Genomic DNA, 21,881 nt, shown 5'->3' with positions numbered 1-21,881 from the left:
ACTTTCTCTCCTATTATGATTTTAATATACTCTGAAAAAAATTCTAGGAATCATTTATTTACTCTCCATAAAAATATTGTAAAAAATTCACATTAAATTGTATCAAAATCAGAGTGATAATATGGAAATGATTTATACCGTTCTTTTTATAGGGAAAATGTACTCCAAGTTACGATCAACTAAGTATATTTGGAAAGTAAACTGTTTCTAAACTGAAAACTGCCTGAATTGATAGATGGCAATCCAATTCACCAATTCTTTACCAATATATGGTCCTGAATATAGTACTGACAATTGCCTTTTAGAACCCGAGCCTGTTTCTTAGACCCATCTCAATGGAATTCACTTCATAGATCATTTACTGATTCTGGAGTTTATTTCAAAAGGTATGTATAATCTGTTCCTAAGTAGTTCTTTGGGGAATTAAGTAATATCAGTACTTCGCATTTACTTTTCATCTAGTTGTTCAAACTGATTGATCCAGTTATTAAAATTCTGTCAATTCTGGATCAAAATATCATGCATCCCTTATAGCTTCAGGAGACAGGTAAATCTGATAACTATTATTTTCTTCCATTTCTCATGAAGTAAATTGACCACTCTGACAGAAAACAGTGACTAATTGGCCCATGATAATATTGAAAACTCAGATATAAATACAATATACTCCCTTGTCTTCAAGGAGCTCACAGTCTAATAAGAGGAAACAGAAGTAGATAAAAACATTATTATAAAACACTGAAGTAAGTATAGCTCAAGCATCTCCTTGAGAAAATAAGAGGGTTTTATTGGGTCAAAATAGAAAGGTAATGCCCCTTTGAATTCATAAAAAGTACTATGCCTTTCTCCAAATAAACCAAGAGAGATACCTGGAAAATACTATTTACTACATGCACATTACTATAACTGTGTAATCTTAACTACACATTTGAATACTATCACAATGGTCTAAATTTAACAACACATTTTAACAACACATCCACATATATGTTTATCTAGATACACACTGAATATAAATGCATAAGTTTTACTATATATTGTCACACAAACAATATTTACAAGTCACCAACGACCACAGAGCTAACAAGACCAAAGATTAGTGCTACATGAGCCTTCTGCTAGGACTGAGTCTGCACACAGAAACTCTCTAAATCTTACACCAGAATTTTCTCAACTAGTGAAGTCTTCCATCCTGCTCCCATCATTACTCCAAAGCTATACCTTAATAATAACTTTAATTAAACAACTTACACGTGGAGATTAAAAGGCTAAAAATAGCACTTCATATTTTAAAGAATGCTTTGAGCAAGATGAATATACAGTTTACTCTTTAGGTCAAGCTTTGAAAAACACACAAAACAATATCATGTATTGTTTAGCATTACATATACATAACTAAAAAAGAGAAATTAAATTTACTCTAAATTCATGATACTAGAACATAAAGGCATAAAAGTGTGAGGTGTAATTTTGGACACTGCGATGAGTACTGTGCCTGTTTGTGGTTATAAGAGAGATGGAACAAATAAGGTTAGAAAGGAAGGTTGAGACTAGATCAGGTAGGACCCTGAACATCACTAAGGGATCTGGACTCCACTGTGTGAGCAGTGAGAAGATGCCCAAGGATCTCAAAGGGAGGGACAACGATCCGGTCTGTGTTATAGGACATCAGCTACAATGCTTTTCTCCCTCCTCTGGTCTGCTTCTTATTTCTGTCTTCCCTGAGAATCTAACAGTTTGCTCGATTCTTAACTCTTCTTCTTGCTCTACCCTTTGGTTTTCTGCTTCTTCCCACCTACTGAGAGACTTACTTGTTTATTTCTAGTGACTGAGAGCCCTGAGACTTGACTAACTGTCCCTGCCTCAGGAGAATCTTGTCGTTCCCTGTAGCCTCCATGTTCTTCTGCCAGAGTCCTGGAAAGAGAAAGCCCTACTGTTTTTTCTCTTTCTTTCAGTTTTGGGTACTAGAGTGGGAGTGGTTTAATGATTCTCGGGATAAACATGACGCAAATTCATCATTAGCTGAAAGACTACGTAACTTTTTTAGGTAATGTTTTACCAGTTGAAACTAAACCACTATGATTTCTAGCTTTTCTGTTACACGTTTGGAACAAATGACAAAATAGTTGATAATGAATCTGCCATCAAGTAAGCTGACTCCATAGTAAATCAAAGCCAGAAAGAGTTTATACTTCTAATTCCTCAAATTTTCTTTTCACACTTTTTTTTTCCTGAGTCACCTCCTTCTGACACTGGTGAACATCTGTTCTCCCAATTATACACAATTTATGATTGTGATAATGTGGTGCAACTAGAATATTATTTCCAACTGTTCATGATTTTAACATGTGCTAATATGAAGCAAAACGTACTTTCAACATTTGATGTGTGGTTATAGCTTATGTCTTTTCTCTCAATGATTACGTATTTTTCACACCATATTTTGCATGTCAGAAAACCTGTACTTTAGAACAATAATCTTGGATGATGAATAATATATCTGTCCTGCCTATCCATTTCAGTCTACTGTAGCATGCATTTATAAACATAACCTTCAATTTGTAAAACAGATGAAGGCAGAACTGTTCTGGTTCAATCGGGGGGACTAGTGAAGCTCAGAGCCCCATGTGCCCTTTACAGAACTTTTGGGCTACTCACAACACAGATGCAAAGTCACTAAAAGGCAGCATTTTCATTTCTTTGTATACCTCTGTAGCACCACACATAATAATCTAGTAGGTTGTCGATAAATCCTTGATGATGGATGAGTTGCCCTTTCACCCCCCTCTAGAAACCACAGCTTCCTATGGCCCTGTGGTGGCCCTTTGGGCTAATGCCTCTAGATGGCACTGTTCTCATTAGCAGCAAAGGACCCAGGCTCTAATTACTCAGTCATTAACTCAACAGCACACAAGCAGCCTAAGCAATAAACATACTCAAAATAAAGTTATAAATAATATGTCAATTTAAAACAAGAATTAAATACATTTCTCAGAAATTCAGACACAATAGATACTTTCTGCTGGTTTTCCCCACCAGTGTTTACTGGCGAAGATCTATGGCAGGGCTTCTGAAAATGTGGTACCAGGACCAGCAGCATCAGTATTACTTAAGAACTTGTTAGAAATGCAAATTCTCAGGTCCTACCCCACTTGTAGTGAATCAACAACTCAGGAGGTAGCATCCACTAATTTGTGTTTCAATAAATCCTCCAGGTGATTCTGATGCCGGCCAAAGTTTGAGAACCCCTGATGTAGGGTTGCTCTTTGAGTCTATTTTCAACTTTCAAAGTTGCTACTCATGTTCTGCTCAACGTTTGTTTTGTCTTCAAGTACGACTTAAGGGCTTACTGTGATAACTGAGTTGGATGTTGCTTTCATTAGGTAATTCAATATATAGCTTCTATGATGATGACCTTTCTCACTGAGGTAAGAATATAGAAATAAGACATTTTAGCTAATCATCACTAAGTTTGAACACCATGAAAGGAGAGGTATTATCCTTCATGAGTACTATGAGGTATTTCCACTACTTCCTAGCTTCTCCTGTCCTTGGTTATCTCTTCTCTTGCCAGAGTTAAGATAACAGGCCAGCAAAACCGGTAGCTTTTCGAGATTTAGCAAGTTAAACAAGCCTGTTTTCTAAGAATTCTTTTAACACCTCTGTTTTCCAATACCACATAAGATAGCCAAAGCACATTCTAAGCAGACGTACAAATTTCCTGACAGAGGAAGAACTGTGGTATTAAAACCCCCAAATTTCTTTGGGTATATATGAAGAAATAATAAATATGTATCTTTTAAACTATTTCAAGGTAAAGCAAGTATATACTATACATTTGATTCACATTCAGCCACATTTCTGTGACAGCTGTTGAAATAGATGTTTTTAATCAAGGCAATAAAATCTGTATATTCGGTTTCACTTCACAAAATCTCTCACTGCTAGGTAATCAATAGTTGCTTGCCTTTCAAAGCATACCCTAGTCTTTAAGAGAAGTGTAAAAGGCTCGAAAGTAAATTGCATTCACAGAGGAACACACACACACATACACGTAAACAGATAGAAAAAGACACTATAAAAAGAGGCACTTTGAGGTATTTAGGCAAGATTTTGCCATGAGTTGCATAGTTTCATCTACACTCCATTTATCCTGTCCCCTTTACAAGTCATAGCAGGAAAAGGGTGACAGACCAGGTACAATCTGTGACCGTGGAAGGGCTAATCACTAGCACTTTGCACCAGCCACCTGAGATGACCTACCACAGGACTAGAGCACTGACCTCAGGATCACAAGTGCTGGCTTCCTGACCACGTCCTACCACTCACCAGGACAAGGTCATTTAGCCCTTTTGGGCCTTACTTTCCTTCCTTGAAAAATAAGGGTTCAAGATGGAATTTAATGTAAATACTTTTGTTTTTTAGGTTGATTTTTTAAATTAAAATATAGTTGATTTACAAAATTATATTAGTTTCAGGTGTACAACATAGTGATTCAACATTTATATAATAGATTATACTCCATTAAAAAGTATTATAAAATATTGGCTACATTCCTCATGCTGTACAGTATATTCCTGTATCTTATTTATCTTATTTATCTTATTTATTTTATATAGTGGTTTGTACCTCTTATTTATTTTATATAGTGGTTTGTACCTCTTAATCCTCTGCCTCTGTGTTGCCCTCCCCCATTCCACTTCCCACTGGTAAGCACTAGTTTGTTTTCTATATCTATGAGTCTGTTTCTGTTTTGTTATATTCCTTCATTTTACTTTCTGGATTCCACATATAAGTGATAACATACAGTACTTGTCTTTCTCTGTCTGACTTATTTCACTAAGCATAATACACTCCAGGTCCACTCATGTTGCTGCAAATGGCAACATTTCATTCTTTTTATGGACGAGTAAAACACTGTGTGTGTGTGTATACACACACACATCACATCTTCTTTATCCATTCATCTGCTGAAGGACACTTAGGTTGCTTCCATTACCTTGGCTATTGTAAACAGTGCTGCTATGAACACTGGGATGCATATCTCTTTTCTAATTAGTGTTTTCACTTTCTTTGGTTATATACCCAGGCGTGTAATTGCTGGATCATATGGTAGATACTTTTAGCTCTAAGATCCTATAATTCTTTTTCTTTCTTTAAAACCTTTTTTTAATAGTGGAAATTTTGAAACATACACAAAAGTCCAGAGAATAGTATAATAGACCCCCATGTACCCATGGTCCAGCTTCAAAAATTATTTTCCTTTTTCTTTCCAGCTTTACTGAAGTATGACTCCAAAGAAAATCTGTATATATTTAGGTTGTACAACACGATTGTTTTTAAAGGTGTACAAGGTGATGACTTAATATACATATACACTGTGAAATGACTACCACAGTCAGGTTGAGTAACACATTCATCACCTCACATACTGAGTGTTAAGTGCCTGACATTAAGCTTTTGATTGATGAGACATCCACTTTGAATAAACATATTGCCAGCTGTAATGACCCAGCTACTAGCAAAACAACCAGATAAGGAACTAGGCCACCCCCACCCATGAAGGCTTTCCCTTTCAGAAAGCTTTGGGTAACCTAAATAACTGCTCAAGTGACCTTTTCTCCAAGACTTGTTAACTTCTGTCTTTTTTGAGAATAGCCATCCTAACAGGTGTGAGGTGATAATATCATCGTGGTCTTGATTTGCATTTCCTTGATAACTGATGACGTTGAGCATTTTCCATATACCAGTTGGCTATCTGTATGTCTTCTCTGGAAAAATCTGCCCATTTTAAAAATCAGGCTATTAAGTGTTTTTGCTATTGAGTTGTATTAGTTCCTTATATATTTTGGAAATTCTCCTTATCAGATATATGGTTTGCAAATATTTTCTCCCATTTTATAGGCTGCCTTTTCATTTGGTTGCCTGTTTCCTTTGCTGTACAGACGCCTTTTAGTTTGATACAGTCCCAACTGTTTATTTTTGCCTTTGTTACTTGTGCTTTTGGTGTCATATCCAAAAAAATCATTGCCAAGACCAATGTCAAGGAGTTTTTCTCCTATGTTTTCTTCTAGGAGTTTAATGGTTTCAGGTCTTAAATTTAAGTATTTAATCCATTTTGAGTTAATTTTTGTGTATGGTGTAAGATAAGGGTTCAATTTCATTCTTTTGCGTGTGGATATCCAGTTTTCCCAATACCATTTATTGAAGATACTATCCTTTCCGCATTGTGTATTCTTGGTGCCCTTGTCAAAGATTAGCTGACCCTATATTTGTGGGTTTATTTCTGGGCTCTCTATTCTGATCCACTGGTCTGTTTTTATGCCACTACCATACAGTTTTGATTACTAGCTTTGTAATATAGTTTGAAATCAGAAAGTGTGATAACTTCACCTTTGAACCTTAACTTCAATCTTCTTCCCCAAGATTATTTTGGCTATTTGATATCTTTTGTGGCTCCATACAAATTTTAGGACTTTTTTTCTATTTCTGTGAAAAATTGCAGCTGTAATTTTTGTAGGAATTTATATAGGGATTGCACTTAATCTGTAAATTTATAATTCTAAATAGAAGATAATTAGGGAAATAAAAAAGATAAAGTAGGTGAAAGTGGTAGTAGAAGAAATCTGAGCAACTAAAGAGCTGAAACAAAGTCTGGATGATCCTGCTTATCAAGGGCCTGATCACTGAGAGTGGAAACTGTTTTAACAGAGAGGAGGAGATTAGCCAAGACAAAGGTAATCTTACATGTGATGCCTTAAAAAGAAAGACACAGGAAGTCTGGATGGTGAGATAACCTAATAATAAACAATGTAAGTGCAACAGATTTGCTTTAAGCACAGAGGTATTTTTCCGTTAAGTGCTAGCAAAGAGGCAGGTTCACAGCAGGTACTCAAAAAAGATTAAATTGAGTAAATGGAATTAGGAAAAAAGAAAGCTTAAATTCCATTCTCAAGAGTTGGCATCTGATGTTAAAGTCAATCTAAAATTAACACAGGATTCTGGAACCAGAACTAACATTTCAGGAAGCTGATATATACCACGATATGTGAGAATTAAGAGATCAAGAGCCAGGGAGTTGTGATGTTCACAGTGAGATGACACATGAATAGTTTGAGCTATGGCTTCAGGAGGGAAAAGAAAAGAGAACCAAATCCCATGCTAACTACAGAACCAAAGAGTATCTATCTACTCTGTATGGACAGGGTGATTTCATTTCTTAAATTCTGTAATAACTACATTGTGTCCTGACCATATGTATCAGTTAACTGCCAAAAATAGGACATGGATAAAAATAGGAATCACCTCTTAATTGTCACCCACTTCTTCAAATAAAAAAATTATTACAATTTAGCTTGCCTGCAGATGTTCATGAATGTGGAAGGAGCTGCCACTTAGAACAGAAACTTTTCCTTTGCTACTCAACAGGATCGAGGCTTCAGAGGGACTGCTTCTAACAACTGTAAGGTAATACTTCTGAGGATGGACCAAAGGTAAGCTAATAAAACTTGAACAAATATTTAGCAAAAATGTTTTAAGAGATAACTTGTATGTTCTACTATTGCTCAGGTACAATGTCATATGTATATGCTGACCTATACCTGTGATCAGATTTAAAACATAACATTCCCATTCATGATTATATGGACTGAATATTTGTGTCCCCTAAAATTCTTACGTTGAACAACCCCCGTGCCCCCACTGTGATGGTATTTGGAGATGGGGACTTTGGGAGGTAATTAGGGTTAGAGGAGGTCATGAGGGTGGGGCCCTCACAAAGGGATTAGTGCCCTTATAAGAAGAGACACCAGAGAGTTTGCTGGCTTGCACTCCTTCTCGCTCTATCATGCTCCCTCACTCTCCCTCTCTCTCTGCCTCTCTCTCTGTCACGTGAGGACTAAAAGAGAAGGCAGCCACCTCAAAGCCAGGGAGAGGGTTCTCATCAGAACACAATTATGATGAAACTCTAATCTTGGACTTATAGTCTGCAGACTATGAGAAAATAAATTCCTGCTATTTAAGTTACCTATGGGTTTTGTTATGGGAGTCTGAACTAATACAATGATAAAAAGTATAATGTAAATATTAAAATTATTAAAAACCTCCAGTATTTTTTTGTGTGTGTGTGGTACACAGGCCTCTCACTGTTGTGGCCTCTCCCGTAGCAGACACCAGGCTCCGGATGCGCAGGCTCAGCGGCCATGGCTCATGGGCCTAGCTGCTCCATGGCATGTGGGATCTTCCCGGACCGGGGCACGAACTCGTGTCCCCTGCATCGGCAGGCGGACTCTCAACCACTGCGCCACCAGGGAAGCCCTCCAGTATTTTTTTATTAACAGATTTTATTTTTTAGAATGGTTTTAGAGTTGCAGAAAATTTGAACAGGTTAGTCCAGAAAGTTCCCATATCACCTACCTCTTTCTCCCTCCCTCCCCACACATGGTTTTCCCTATCATTAGATGCTCAATAAGTACAAGAAGATGCTCATACCATAGGAGAGGCATACCAGAACCAGGGGCAAACTAGGCAATGAAGCCATAGCCACCTCTCTCCCACCTCAGATTAACAAAGTGGAACCCTTAGGGAATGCCCACACAGAAATTATGTTTTTTTTTCCTCTCATCTCATTTTTTTTTTTAGAAGAGTGAACATGCTAGAATACTCATGAATTAGAAGCAGGTAATTTGCAACTCTGTGGTACTACTTCCTCCATTTAAAAGCTTCCAGAAATTTACCATGTAAAGTCCTAGTTCTCCCTTCAGCTTTCAAGGTTCCTCCCAATCTGACCCTGCCTAGCACTCAAGTACCTACTGAATCTCTCTTCCTGCTATGCTAATCCTTCTGCCTATTATACAGAAGGCACCCACCTCCACCCCTCAATTCCAAATACTACTCAGCTGTTAAAACTCTTTTACTCTCTCCTTTGTTTACTCCTTAAGTCGCCACATGATCAGCAGGCCAGAGTTTATCACTTAATCACTCTCTAAAGATGAGAATGAGAGCTTCTTTAGAGTACGAACCGTGGCTAAGGACCACGTCATCTTATACTACTTCACTGTTCCTCTTAATACAACCCTGGAACTATAGTACATGATCGATAAACATATAGTTGGTTACTAGTAGGTAAATACAGATGGCAAGTCCTAGACAAACTGTTTGAGCTGCCCAAACTTTTAAAGAAAATTACCTGCAGAATGATTAAAATGACCCCCCAAATCCTAAAATTACCAGAATGTGGCATCATGGGCCCAATGACACAAGTGGAGGTTTCCACTGGTATAACTCTTAACCTTAGCAGGCTTTCTAGAAATATGAACACCCACTCACTGTAAAGGAAAGCAGATGTTAACAAACACATACCATCTGAGGTTGTAAGAATCTTCTTGTCTTTGGGGGCCAAGGCATGCCCAGCATGACTGATAACCCAAACTGGAAAGCGTCTTTTTGTTGAAGAATACAAAGCCTTTGCAAAAGGCACATAAAAGGCAGAAAAACCTGGGTTACCTAAGAAAAGAAGCAGACTTTTAGATTAACCAAAGCAATAAACTCACATAAGACAATGTGCTGACTGAAAAAGAAAGATCTATTTCTCCTTATACTTCCCTAAATGTTACTATACAAACGTAGTAACATTTACCCATACAACTCAATTTTAATATGCTTTATACCTTAAGTCTGGGAATTATCATTTAGAAAATTTCTGCTCCTGCTTTGTTCTCCAACTGCTTCAAATAAATTCTTCCTCCATGTTCCTCATCTTAATAAGTGGAAGCACCAATCATAAATCAAATACTCAAGTCCTAACAGCAGGAGTCATTCTTGGTTCCTTCCTGTTCTTCACATCCAATTCATCAATAAGTCCTGTCAACTCTGCTTCCAAAATACATCTCAACTTTGTCCAATTCTCTCCATTAGTGTTATCACTTCCCACTGGGTTTCCCACAACAGCCTCCTAACAGGTCTTCTATCTACTCTTGTCCCCTGGGAATCCATTCTTCAGGGTACCCAGAGAGATATCTCCAAACCTCAAATTGAATCACAGCAGTACCCTACTTAAACACCTTCCAGTCGTTTCACATTGTCTAAAATCATTAATACTGCCTGTCAGCCCCTTCAAGATTTGACTATGATCAGTTACCAAGCTGCACAAAAACCAGTGTCAGAATCATTCACAAAGACAACTTTACGGAATCTACTAACTTTTCTGGTCATTTATCACAAGTACTTATATTGTAGAGATGTATAGTTTGATCTTTGGGGGAAAAGACCACCAATTAATACATGTAGATTTTTCTTGTGTATGTACAGAAGGTATTTTTGAGGTGGGTTTGCTATAAAGAGACAGAATGAATAAGTGATCTTTTTTAAAAATAGTCAATCTGACACATCTTTGGGGGAAAAGAGTGAAATGGTGTTTTCATCTTACAATCATCATCTGTATAACACCTTCATAAATACTAGTCCATTTCATTCAATATCTGTTTCTCCAATCAATTTATCTATTTCTTCATGCTGCTACGTTTTCTCCTCTTTGCAATTACATGACAGGGTTTTGCTGTACTGATGTAACCTCTGCCATCCTTGTCAAATTTTACTGATTTCTTTTTCATTGTCTATATCTTTTAGTTTCCTAGATAAGCAATGTAGCAAAGTGGTTAAGGGCATAGACTCTGGAGCCAGACTGCCTGGGATGGTTTTCTTACCTTGCCACTTACCAACTGTGTGACCTTTGGCAAGTTATTTAACCTCTCAGGCTTTGGTTTCCTTGTCCATAAAATGAGGATAATAATCATACTACCTCATGTGAGAACTAAGTGAACTAATATATGTAAAATACTTAAACAATGCTCAATACACTGCCTGCTGTATAAATGTTAGCTATTCAAACTTGTCATCAGTGTCTAGCCATGATGGTAATACATGAAGGCCTTATCACCCCTATTGTTACTTTGCTTCTGTTGCATTCTGACCTAGTGACTCAAGTTCCAAATTCCTTTTTGTGATGGTGCTCGTGTCATCTTTGTTAAATAGGTGAAGACTTCCTCAAATACAGTAATGTGTTCTTTGGTCAGCTGATTAAGTGTCTGCTGTGCAGCTAGAGGAGAAAGAAGGGAAACAGGGTGTGTATCAGCACAGAGTTACTGTAACGTCAATGGTGGATGTGATGACACTGTTTCATGTTTTATACTTAAATCTTCAGTATGGTTGGAATATTCTTGAGTGTAAAGTACAAAGCAGTAATCCAGCTTCTTTTCAAGTGAATAGCCAAGTGTCCCAAGAGCATCTATTATATTACCCATTCTTTCTGCATGGATTTGAAATGTCTTCTGATCCAATACTGAATTCTTACATTTGTTTGCTAATTCTGATTCCAAATAATTCCACTTATTTTTTCCTTTTCTTCTCTGCCAGCATCATACTGTCTTGATTACTACATTGTGGTTTTTTGTTTGTTTGTTTGTTTTTTAATGTTTCAGTAACTGGTAGGCCCTTAGAATTATTTTCAACAGTTTCAATTTTTAAAAACTTCTTTGGAATTCTGATTGAAATTTTATCTCATTTATACATAAGTTTAGAAATATTTGATATTTTCCACATTACTGAGTATAACCTTTTAGGAATGTGTCATGTCTCATACTCAAATATTTTATGTCTCTCAGTAAAGATTTATAAGTTTTCTTCATAGGACTAGAAAATAATAACACTTTTAAGTACTATAACCTATTACATGCCAGGCAGTATTTAAGTGTTTTACATATATTAACTCATTCAGTCCTCACATGAGGTAGTACTATTATTATATCCATTTTATGGGTGAGGAAACTGAGGTAGGGAGGTTAAATAACTTGCCAAAGGTGTTACCAGTGTTATCATACAAATGATAAGTGCTCAATAAATATCTGAAGACTGAAAGAACATAAAAAGTAAATAATACTGAATTTTAAAAAGAACATAAAATTACCTAGTCTAGGATCTTCTGCATACCTTGTTTTAGTTAATCTTACAACAGCGCTATAAAGTAGCTGACATTATCACCAAGGATAATGAGTGGACAGCCATTATTATTATTACTATCATTACTACTATCATTGCTATTATTACTACAATTATTATTACATTTTTAATTTTTAATTTTTTAAGTTGAATAGATTTAACATGTAGCATTCTGTAAGTTTAGGATGTAGAGAGTGTTAAACTGGTTTAACTTTAAGGAGAATCCAAAGATAACAACTACATGATTTAGACACAATGGTTGCAATGACAGTATACATAAAACCAGAATGAATGAGTACTAGATAATGGAACTGCTAAAAAACAACTTTTTCTCTCTATCTCCGGGTTTAAGTCTGAGTTCTTTCCCTTAATGACTGTAAGATCTTAAGCAAATCCCCTTAAACTTTCTGATTTACTATTTTATCACCATGAAGTAAATGATAATGCCAGCTACTCCATGTCCATTTATTCCATTCAGTAATATAGCTTCTTTTGTATACAGTAAGTCCCCTACACATGAACCTTCAAGTTGCGAACTTTCAAAGATGCGAACGTGTCCCTGTATGCCAGCTGTTGTACTGTATTACTGTATTTTTCAAGGTATTGTACTGTAAGATTAAAACTGTTTTCTTTTTTGTGTGTTTGTTTTTTATGTATTATTTGTGTGAAAAGTATTATAAACCTATTACAGTTTAGTACCATATAGCCAACTGTGTTAGTTGGGTATCTAGGCTAACTTTGTTGGACTTAAAAACAAATTGGACTTAATGAACGTGCTCTCAGAACAGAACTCGTTCGTATGTAGGGGACTTACTGTATTCTTTTAGTTATTTTTTTGTAATTTATATTCTAGTAGGAGAATATATACACATAACTAAGTAGGTAAATAAGATAGTTCAAGAGGGTGATAATTTCTATGAAGGAGATAAACAGGATCATATGATAGAGAAGGGACAAGATTAGGATGGCCTGAGAAAAATGTCTGAGGAGGTGGCATTTAGCTATAACTCAAAAGATGAGAAGAAATCCACCATGTAAAGATTTGAGGGAGAAGAATACTAGGATGGAAGAATAGGTGCAAAGGCCCTCAAGTAATAAAGGGCTTGGCTCCTGAAGAAAGTCCACATTGGCCACTAACATGGAGATCCAACTTATAACAGAGACAGAGGTAGAAAATATAATGTAAAACATTTAAATGTCATTGCATACTTCACCGCTTAAATGTTATGGCTTATGTTACACTTTATGAACCATGAACTAAACTTCCTGGTTAGGAGATCACAGAGAAAATTAAAAGGGTCTTGTTTATACAACTAAAATCAGATATATATGTACGTATATATATATATCTACCTCCAGGTGTAAAGATGTTCAAAAGCATTCCAATACAGAAATGCAAGTTATACATTTTATCAAAGGATATCAAAAGGTGTTATAAACACATGGTTGAACATACACATAGTGAAATGCCTAAGCAACGTATAACAGAGGCTGTGGTGATCATCTCTAGACCCTGAATGCCAATAAACCCTTAACTACTTAACACTGCAATTGTAGACTTATGCCTTCTAGTTAATCTTGTATGGGACAAAACTTCCATATATCAAGTTAATGTGGCATGGCATCTAGAGAAGGTTGTCATGTGGACAGAACTTTGGGCTTCACCATGGAGCCTTGTCTGCTCCATCTCCAATCACTGTACTCACAATACAAGACATGCCACATGATTCCATTATCCCCATATGACCACTTGAGAATTATAATGATTCAATATGTTCTACAGTGAGTTCTCATACTGCCTTCCTTTGCTTATTTCACTACTTAAAGGAAGTCCAAGGATGCTATTAGCAGAAATTCTACAAAAGTTCATTGGAAAAGATGAAACTAAATTAAAACCTCCTCAATCTGTGGCTTCCAATAAATAATTCCTCATTATCATTACTAACTTAAAAGTGATGAACTAATTTTGCCATGTGTATAAGCAAAGTGATTTAAAATACTACAAGCAGCTCATGCAGCTCAATATCAAAAAAACAACCCAATCCAAAAATGGGCAGAAGACCTAAATAGACATTTCTCCAAAGAAGATACACAGATAGCCAACAAACACATGAAAGGATGCTCAACATCACTAATCATTAGAGAAATAAAAATCAAAACTACAGTGAGGAATCACGTCACACTGGTCAGAATGGCCATCATCAAAAAATCTACAAACAATAAATGCTGGAGAGGGTGTGGAGAAAAGGGAACCCTCCTGCACTGTTGGTGGGAATGTAAATTGATACAGCCACTATGGAGAACAGTATGGAGGTTCCTTAGAAAACTAAAAATAGAACTATCATGTGACCCAGCAATCCCACTCCTAGGCATATACACTGAGAAAACCATAATTCAAAGAGTCATGTACCACAATGTTCATTGCAGCACTATTTACAATAGCCAGGACATGGAAGCAACCTAAGCATCCATCAACAGATGAATGGATAAAGAAGATGTGGCACATATATACAATGGAATATTATTCAGCCAGAAAAAGAAATATAATTGATCTATACGTAGTGAGGTGGATGGACCTAGAGTCTGTCATACAGAGTGAAGTAAGTCAGAAAGAGAAAAACAAATACCGTATGCTAACATATATATGGAATCTCAAAAAAAAATGGTTATGAAGAACCTATGGGCAGGACAGGAATAAAGACGCAGATGTAGAGAATGGACTTGAGGACATGGGGAGGGAGAAGAGTAAGCTGGGACGAAGTGAGAGGGTGTCATGGACTTATATATACTACCAAATGTACAATAGATAGCTAGTGAGGAGCAGCCGCGTAACACAGGGAGATCAGCTTGGTGATTTGTGACCACCTAGAGGGGTGGGATAGGGAGGGTGGGAGGGAGATGCAAGAGGGAGGAGATATGGGAGTATATGTAAATGTATAGCTGATTCACTATGTTATAAAGCAGAAACTAACATACCATTGTAAAGCAATTATACTCCAATAAAGATGTTAAAAAAAAATCTACAAACAAGAAATGCTGGAGAGGGTGTGGAGAAAAAGGAACCCTCTTGCACTATTGGTGGGAACATAAATTGATACAGCCACTATGGAGAACAGTATGGAGGTTCCTTAAAAAAACTAAAAATAGAACTATCATGTGACCCAGCAATCCCACTACCGGGCATATACCCTGAGAAAACCATAATTCAAAAAGAGTCATGTACCACAATGTTCACTGCAGCTCTATTTACAATAGCCAGGACACGGAAGCAACCTAAGTGTCCATCAACAGATGAATGGATAAAGAAAATGTGGCACATATAAACAACAGAATATTACTCAGCCATAAAAAGAAACGAAATTGAGTTATTTGTAGTGAAGTGGATGGACCTAGAATCTGTCATACAGAGTGAAGTCAGAAAAAGAAAAATACTGCATGCTATCACATATATATGCAATCTAAAAAAAAAAATGTTTATGAAGAACCTAGGTACAGGACAGGAATAAAGAAACAGATGTAGAGAATGGACTTGAGGACATGGGGAGGGAGAAGGGTAAGCTGGGACGAAGTGAGAGAGTGGCATGGACTTATATATACTACCAAATGTAAAACAGATAGCTAGTTGGAAGCAGCTGCATAACATAGGGAGATCAGCTTGGTGCTTTGTGACCACCTAGAGGGGTGGGAGAGGGAGGGTGAGAGGGAGACGCAAGAGGGAGGAGATATGGGGATTAGCTGATTCACTTTGTTATAAAGCAGAAACTAACACACCATTGTAAAGCAATTATACTCCAATAAAGATGTTAAAAAGAAGAAGTGATTTAAAATAAAATTTTACGTCAGTCTATCAGAGATGGACTAAACATGAGGTCTATAGTGGTTTAACAATCTTTGAAATACTGTCATCCTAATTTTCCCCACAATATAAAAGTACTAGCTCCCCGAATAAAATACAATTTTGAATTCCACAAACTAAAGAGAAGCAAGAGCCTACAGCTTGCACAAAGCCCACAGAAACGGGCCAAGGGCAGCAAGGAGAATAGAAGGGCAAACATAAAAGACCACCAGGAAACAGAATGATCTGAAAATGTCAAAGCCACTATAAAACAATGACACTATTAAAAAACAAGTGTTTGGGCTTCCCTGGTGGCGCAGTGGTTGAGAGTCCGCCTGCCGATGCAGGGGACACGGGTTCATGCCCCGGTCCGGGAAGATCCCACATGCCACGGAGTGGCTGGGCCCATGAGCCATGGCCGCTGAGCCTGCGCTTCCGGAGCCTGTGCTCCGCAACGGGAGAGGCCACAACAGAGAGAGGCCCGCGTACCGCAAAAAAAAACAAAAACAAAAACAAAAAACAAGTGTTTTAAACTTCCCTTTCTCCTCAGTGTCTTCAATGAATGCTCCTTCTATCTCTTCATCATATCTTAAACTTGGCTCTCCGCTATGATAGACTCTCTTCCTTTCAAGGCCCTGCAAAAGAGACCTCACTATTCTCTAACACTTCATATACCTCAATGAGAGCAAAGGCTTTTGCAACACACCACTCCTAGCACCTAATACCAATGAGTGAGTGAAAACACCTCTGACTGGGGAAGTATAGAGTGGGCTGTTTGCTCCACTTATAGTTCATCCTACTGTTAACAAGCTCTCCTCCTCTAAGATTGAAGCCATCTGCTTCCATCTATCAACTTTCTAGTCATTCTCACACATTCCCTGAAAACCTTGACCCTTAAATGTCAGTTTCACTTGCCATTCCATAAGTTAGGTGATTTCAAAATCTGGGAGGCCTGACTGAGCCAACACCTTTGTCCCATAATTCATTATCTCGATCAAATTCAAAGAACTTCACCTATATCCAATTTAAGCAACGAATTCCAGTAGCCACAGCCTGGATCAGTGGTGTGCATATCAAAATCCACTAGAGGGCTTCTTAAAACCCAGATGCCCCACCCCCAGAGTTTCTGGTTCACAAGATCTGGGATAGGGTCCCAAAACTTGCATTTGTAACAAGTTCTTAGGTGATGCTGCTGATCCTGACAACAACTTTAACAATGACAGGCCTATGTCTTTTCATTACCCAGAAATGGTATACATCCAAAGCATCCTAACTCTGATAGCCCTTCTCCAGCTCAATCTTTGACCCTTTTAGACTTCACTCCCAATATACCTGCTATTTGATCACAGCCCTGCTCAAAATCTATCTACTTGTTTTTGGTCAATAATTCCTTTCATCCTGCATATCTGCTATTTTCAATGCTGACCAATTTCCTTAAGGCCCCAATCCACCCTCTGCCATCCTTACTCTCCACAGATCACCTCAACTCTTAACTAACAGAGAAAACAGAGGTCAGGAGGCAGGAACTACTTTATTTCCTCTGACACACCTTCACACTTCTCCATTTCAGTAACCAACGTCACCTCCATTCTAGCCTCAGAAAGATATTCCTTCTCCAGTCCAAGATAATGTTTCTAATTATTTTCTCAATCCCACACTCTACCATTGCCTCCAAATCTCGGCTTCATCTAATAGCACTTGTCACGCCTAGAATTTCAAACTCTCCCTCACTATTGGCAGAGCATATATATATATATTTTTAAATAAATTTATTTATTTATTTTTGGCTGTGTTGGGTCTTCGTTGCTGCGCATGGGCTTTCTCTAGCTGTGGTGAGCGGGGGCTACTCTTCATTGCGGTGCACGGGTTTCTCATTGTGGTGGTTTCTCTTGTTGCAGAGCACAGGATCTAGGCGCGTGGGCTTCAGTAGTTGTGGCACGCGGGCTCAGTAGCTGTGGCACACAGGCTTAGTTGCTCTGCGGCATGTGGGATCTTCCTGGACCAAGGATCGAACCTGTGTCCCCTGCACTGGCAGGTGGATTCTTAACCACTGTGCCACCAGGGAAGTCCCTGTATTTTTAATTTTAATAGATGCTGACAGACTGCTTTCCAAAAAGACTGTTACATCATGGCAGAACACTGGAAGTTTATTTTCAGAACAGGTTAAACCAAAGAGAGATTCTGGATCAGAAGTCTTAGCCCAGTTGAGAACAAAAGCACTATACTGAGAAAGCACTATACTGAGAAGAAACACTGAAACTCCAACCTCCTCTCCCTTGTTCAGCTCTGAACATTAGCAGACAGGCTTCCATTCCTCAAATAGGATACTTGGAAGATTCCTTCCTGGAAAACTGAACAATCCAAGAAACAGCTACAGATACTGAAAGCTGGAAATCCTCCAATGAAATGCTGGGTCCCTACCCAATCACCTTAAGGTGAGGATTACCTAAGGTAACCAACCACTCCGTTTTGCCTATCTGTTGTCATGGTTTTAGTACCGAAAGTCCTGTGTCCTGGAACACCCCTCAGACTAGGATGGCTGGTCACCCTAGGCATACCTGTGGACAAGCCCCACCCCTGAATACAAGCTTCCAATAAATTTTTTACATCTTCCTCTTCAAAATGAAAGGGTAGTCAAGGATTATCAAACATTTGAGGAAAAACAAACACTAATAGAAACAGAAAAAGGAATGCAGCAAAAAGTCTAACAATGCAGGAAGCCAAAAAAAAAAAAAAGATAATGCACCCACAAAACACATGAAACAGAAGACTATAAAAAAGAAAGAACACAGAGCTCTGAGAATTGAAGTTACGTTTCTGGCTTAAAAAGGTCCACCAAAATCCAATGTATGAAAAACTGCCATACCAAGGTGCCTGACTATAAAATTTCAGAATCTTAGAACAAAGAAAAGATCTAAAATATTTTTTTGCTGGGGGAGGGGGGGAGCTTCACATACAAAAGATAAAAAATCAGAATAATATCAAGACTTCTCAAAAACAGTCTGAACCCTGGAAAACAATGAACATGCCCTCCAAATTCTAAGGAAACCACGATCTCCAACCTAGAACTCTAAGACATTTTCTGACATGCTAGAACTGTGAAAGATTACTTCCCATGCACCTCTTCTCAGGAAGCTCCTAGAAGGTATGCTCCACCAAAAACAAGGAATAAACCCAGAAAAAAAAAAAAATACGGGATCCAGGAAACAAGGAATCCAACCAGGAGAAAAGTGAAAGGAGTCCCCAGGATGGCCTGTGTAAGAAGCCTAGAGAGCAACCAGTCTGGACTGGAGCCGAAGAACACAGAGTTCTGGGAGGGACAGCCCCCAAAAAACAAAACAAAACAAAACAGAAACCCTATTACTCAAAAAATGAGAAGTTTTTTTCACTTCTGGAGAATAATTTTAGGATAAATTACCAATTGAAACATAGAAAACTAAGCAAATAAAAGGGACAACCATTAATCCAGGGAAAAGAAACAAAAATGTACAAGAAAAGAAATAATAATACCCCATAGGCCTAGCTGTGTACATGAGATGATATAATATGATACATATTAACAGTTTCATTTTCAACCTTTAGGCTGATACATATATATATATATATATACACACACACACACACACACACATATATTTTTCAAGCTCATATTTTTAAAAACTGCTTCGAATACCTACAATCAAGCATCTTCCCCTAACATTCTATTGATACTGATCCAGCATAAATCACAAATGACCCAGTTGACAAATCCCAGAATAAATAAATGTTCTACCATAATCTTATAATCATCTTGAAATAAGACAGTAAAAATTATTTAAAAAACTATCAAAAATATTATTTGATAAAGTTCTAATTATTCCAAATATTGTTAAGAAATTTTAAAAAGCAGATTATAAAACTACTTATGGTATACATTGTGATTTAAAAAATGTATATAATATATATACTATTAATGCATAGATGACAAAGGAAACATCCAGCCACTAAAGTATCAAGGGTGGTTGTTATCAATGGCTTGAATGTATTTCCTTCTATAAGGATTTTTATATTTATCAAATTCTCTTAAAATCAGAAATAGTTACAAGTATCTGTGTACAGTCTTCTCATCCAGATTTTTAAACTTACCAGGAATAATGAAAATAAGCAGCTTAGGCCTGTTGGCAATTTGATCGCTAGTGAGGTCAGTCCAGGGCCCACACTTTAGAACCTGGGTTTCAATTCCACAACATAGAATGAATTCCTCGTGCACAGGAATTTCTTCCTTGATTTCTGAGTCCATTTCTAAATAAGGGGAGAAGAACAATATGAAGAGTCACTAAAATATAAAACTTTGAGCCAAAGACAATATTCGAGAATAAAAAAGACAAAATTCAATATACCTAGAAGGAAATGTCACAAAGAGATATGAGAGATATATGACTATTCAGCTATTCTAGATTACAGGATTGAAAAAAAAATTAAACCACAAGAGAAGAGAGAAAGAGGGGAATGTCTTTGGTGAAATTAAAGACTACAGAGGAGTGTGAATCAAAACAAAAATCCCACCACTCTCCTCTCCAGTCTAAATTGACACTATCCATGGCTAACTTCCACTTTCCCTCTGCTGGAATTCTTATATAGCTATATGCTCTACCAGTGAGAGAAGTCCCCCTACCTTCACCTGGTGAAGTCTGGTGAAAAAATACAGAGGCTATGGCTGCCCTTGTACTCTCTCAGATAGAACTGTAAACAGGGACAGTGAACTCCGTGATGAGCTCTGAGTTTTCTCCTCTATTAATCCTCTCATCCCAAATTCTGTAAGTATATTTTTATACATTATTAAAGCATTATATCATTAAATTATGAAATGGATAGGTGGAAGAAAACAGAATAGGAGATAACATCATGAACAATTTTCTGAATAATCAATATATGTGCAAAAATGCAGTCCCAAATTATTTATATTACCCTTCCACCTCTGCCTTCCCTGTGTCTATCAATACGACCATGTCCCAAACTTTCATTGTTCTTTCTATCCTCCTCTTCAGCTATCCTCCTTTCATTCAGAGCCCTCTAGAGTCTAGATTATAAGTACCCCTAAAGCTTCTTCTCCTCTTTCCACTTTATGCCAAGCTTGTACTCTGGTCTATCTTGTCCCTGCATTTCCTCAGTGTCTTCATGCTTTTCTGCTCCTATACCTTTGCTAATGGTTTTACTCTGCCACCACTTCTGGAATGCTTTCCCCCTTGTGCAACTTATCAATTTATTGCCTCCAAATTCATCCTTCATTGCCTTCTCTGGAAAAATGGATCTGGGTCTTTTAAATATTTTTCCTCTGCCAACTGATATGATGTTAACCTTGAAGAGTGTGCTGAAAGAGAGACACTGCAGGAAGAAGGATTTCTCCCCTGGTTTCAATGTACCCTCTCAGAAGATTTCTGGAGCACTTTTCCCCTCATCCCCGTGCTCAGGCTGTGAGGTCTCTCTAGAGCAGTGACTTCCAACCAGAGACAATTTTGCTCCCAGAAGACATATGGCAATAAATAAAAATAGTTTTCAATGTCACAACTTGGTATCAGGGGAGGTGTTACTACCAGCATCTAGTGAGTAGAGGCCAGGGATGCGGCTAAGCATCCTACACTGCACAGGACAGCGCCCACAACAAAGAATCACTAGCCCAAAAGGTCAATAGTGCCAAGGCTGGAAAAATATCTGGAATGAAAAATTTTCACTTAAAAAGTGGGGACTCCTTTCAAAATTATATTAAAAATATACTGACTGACTAAATAAATAAAAGTATCATCTCACCTTTTCTTGTGGATTGATTTTTAGTTCACTTATGTCACTGTAGCCCAATCTTTGAAACTATCACAAAATACAGTATATTTATAAAGGTCTTATGACATTTGTAAAGTGTTAGAAACAATATTAGATTTAACTGTTATACACAGTATTAAATTAGAGCACTGACAGAGAGAACACTGGCTAAATTTAAGGTCTGCACCACAAGAGAATCCAAAGTTATTAACTGTATTCAACTCATAAATACTTAACTTCAAAGTAAATGACATCT

General features: G+C 37.4%; 1 protein-coding gene across 2 annotated transcripts in view; it reads right to left on the bottom strand.

Annotated features, from left to right (window-relative positions):
• LDAH (lipid droplet associated hydrolase) overlaps positions 1-21,881 on the bottom strand; it is a 95,713-nt gene that overhangs the window by 64,227 nt on the left and 9,605 nt on the right. Inside the window, exons 2-3 of one of the 2 annotated variants that reach the window (XM_004274850.3) lie at positions 19,955-20,110; positions 9,361-9,504 (exon numbers count right to left, since the gene is read on the bottom strand). In XM_004274850.3, coding sequence (XP_004274898.1) covers positions 9,361-9,504; positions 19,955-20,108 — 298 coding nt within the window. In that variant the 5' untranslated portion in view covers positions 20,109-20,110. The remainder of the gene's footprint in view (positions 1-9,360; positions 9,505-19,954; positions 20,111-21,881) is intronic. The other variant, XM_012534864.3, reaches the window with a different exon arrangement.

This window comes from Orcinus orca, chromosome 13, assembly GCF_937001465.1.
Source record: "Orcinus orca chromosome 13, mOrcOrc1.1, whole genome shotgun sequence".
Taxonomy (NCBI): domain Eukaryota; kingdom Metazoa; phylum Chordata; class Mammalia; order Artiodactyla; family Delphinidae; genus Orcinus; species Orcinus orca.
Note: the sequence above shows the minus strand (reverse complement) of the source record. Positions and strands in the feature narration are given on the sequence as shown.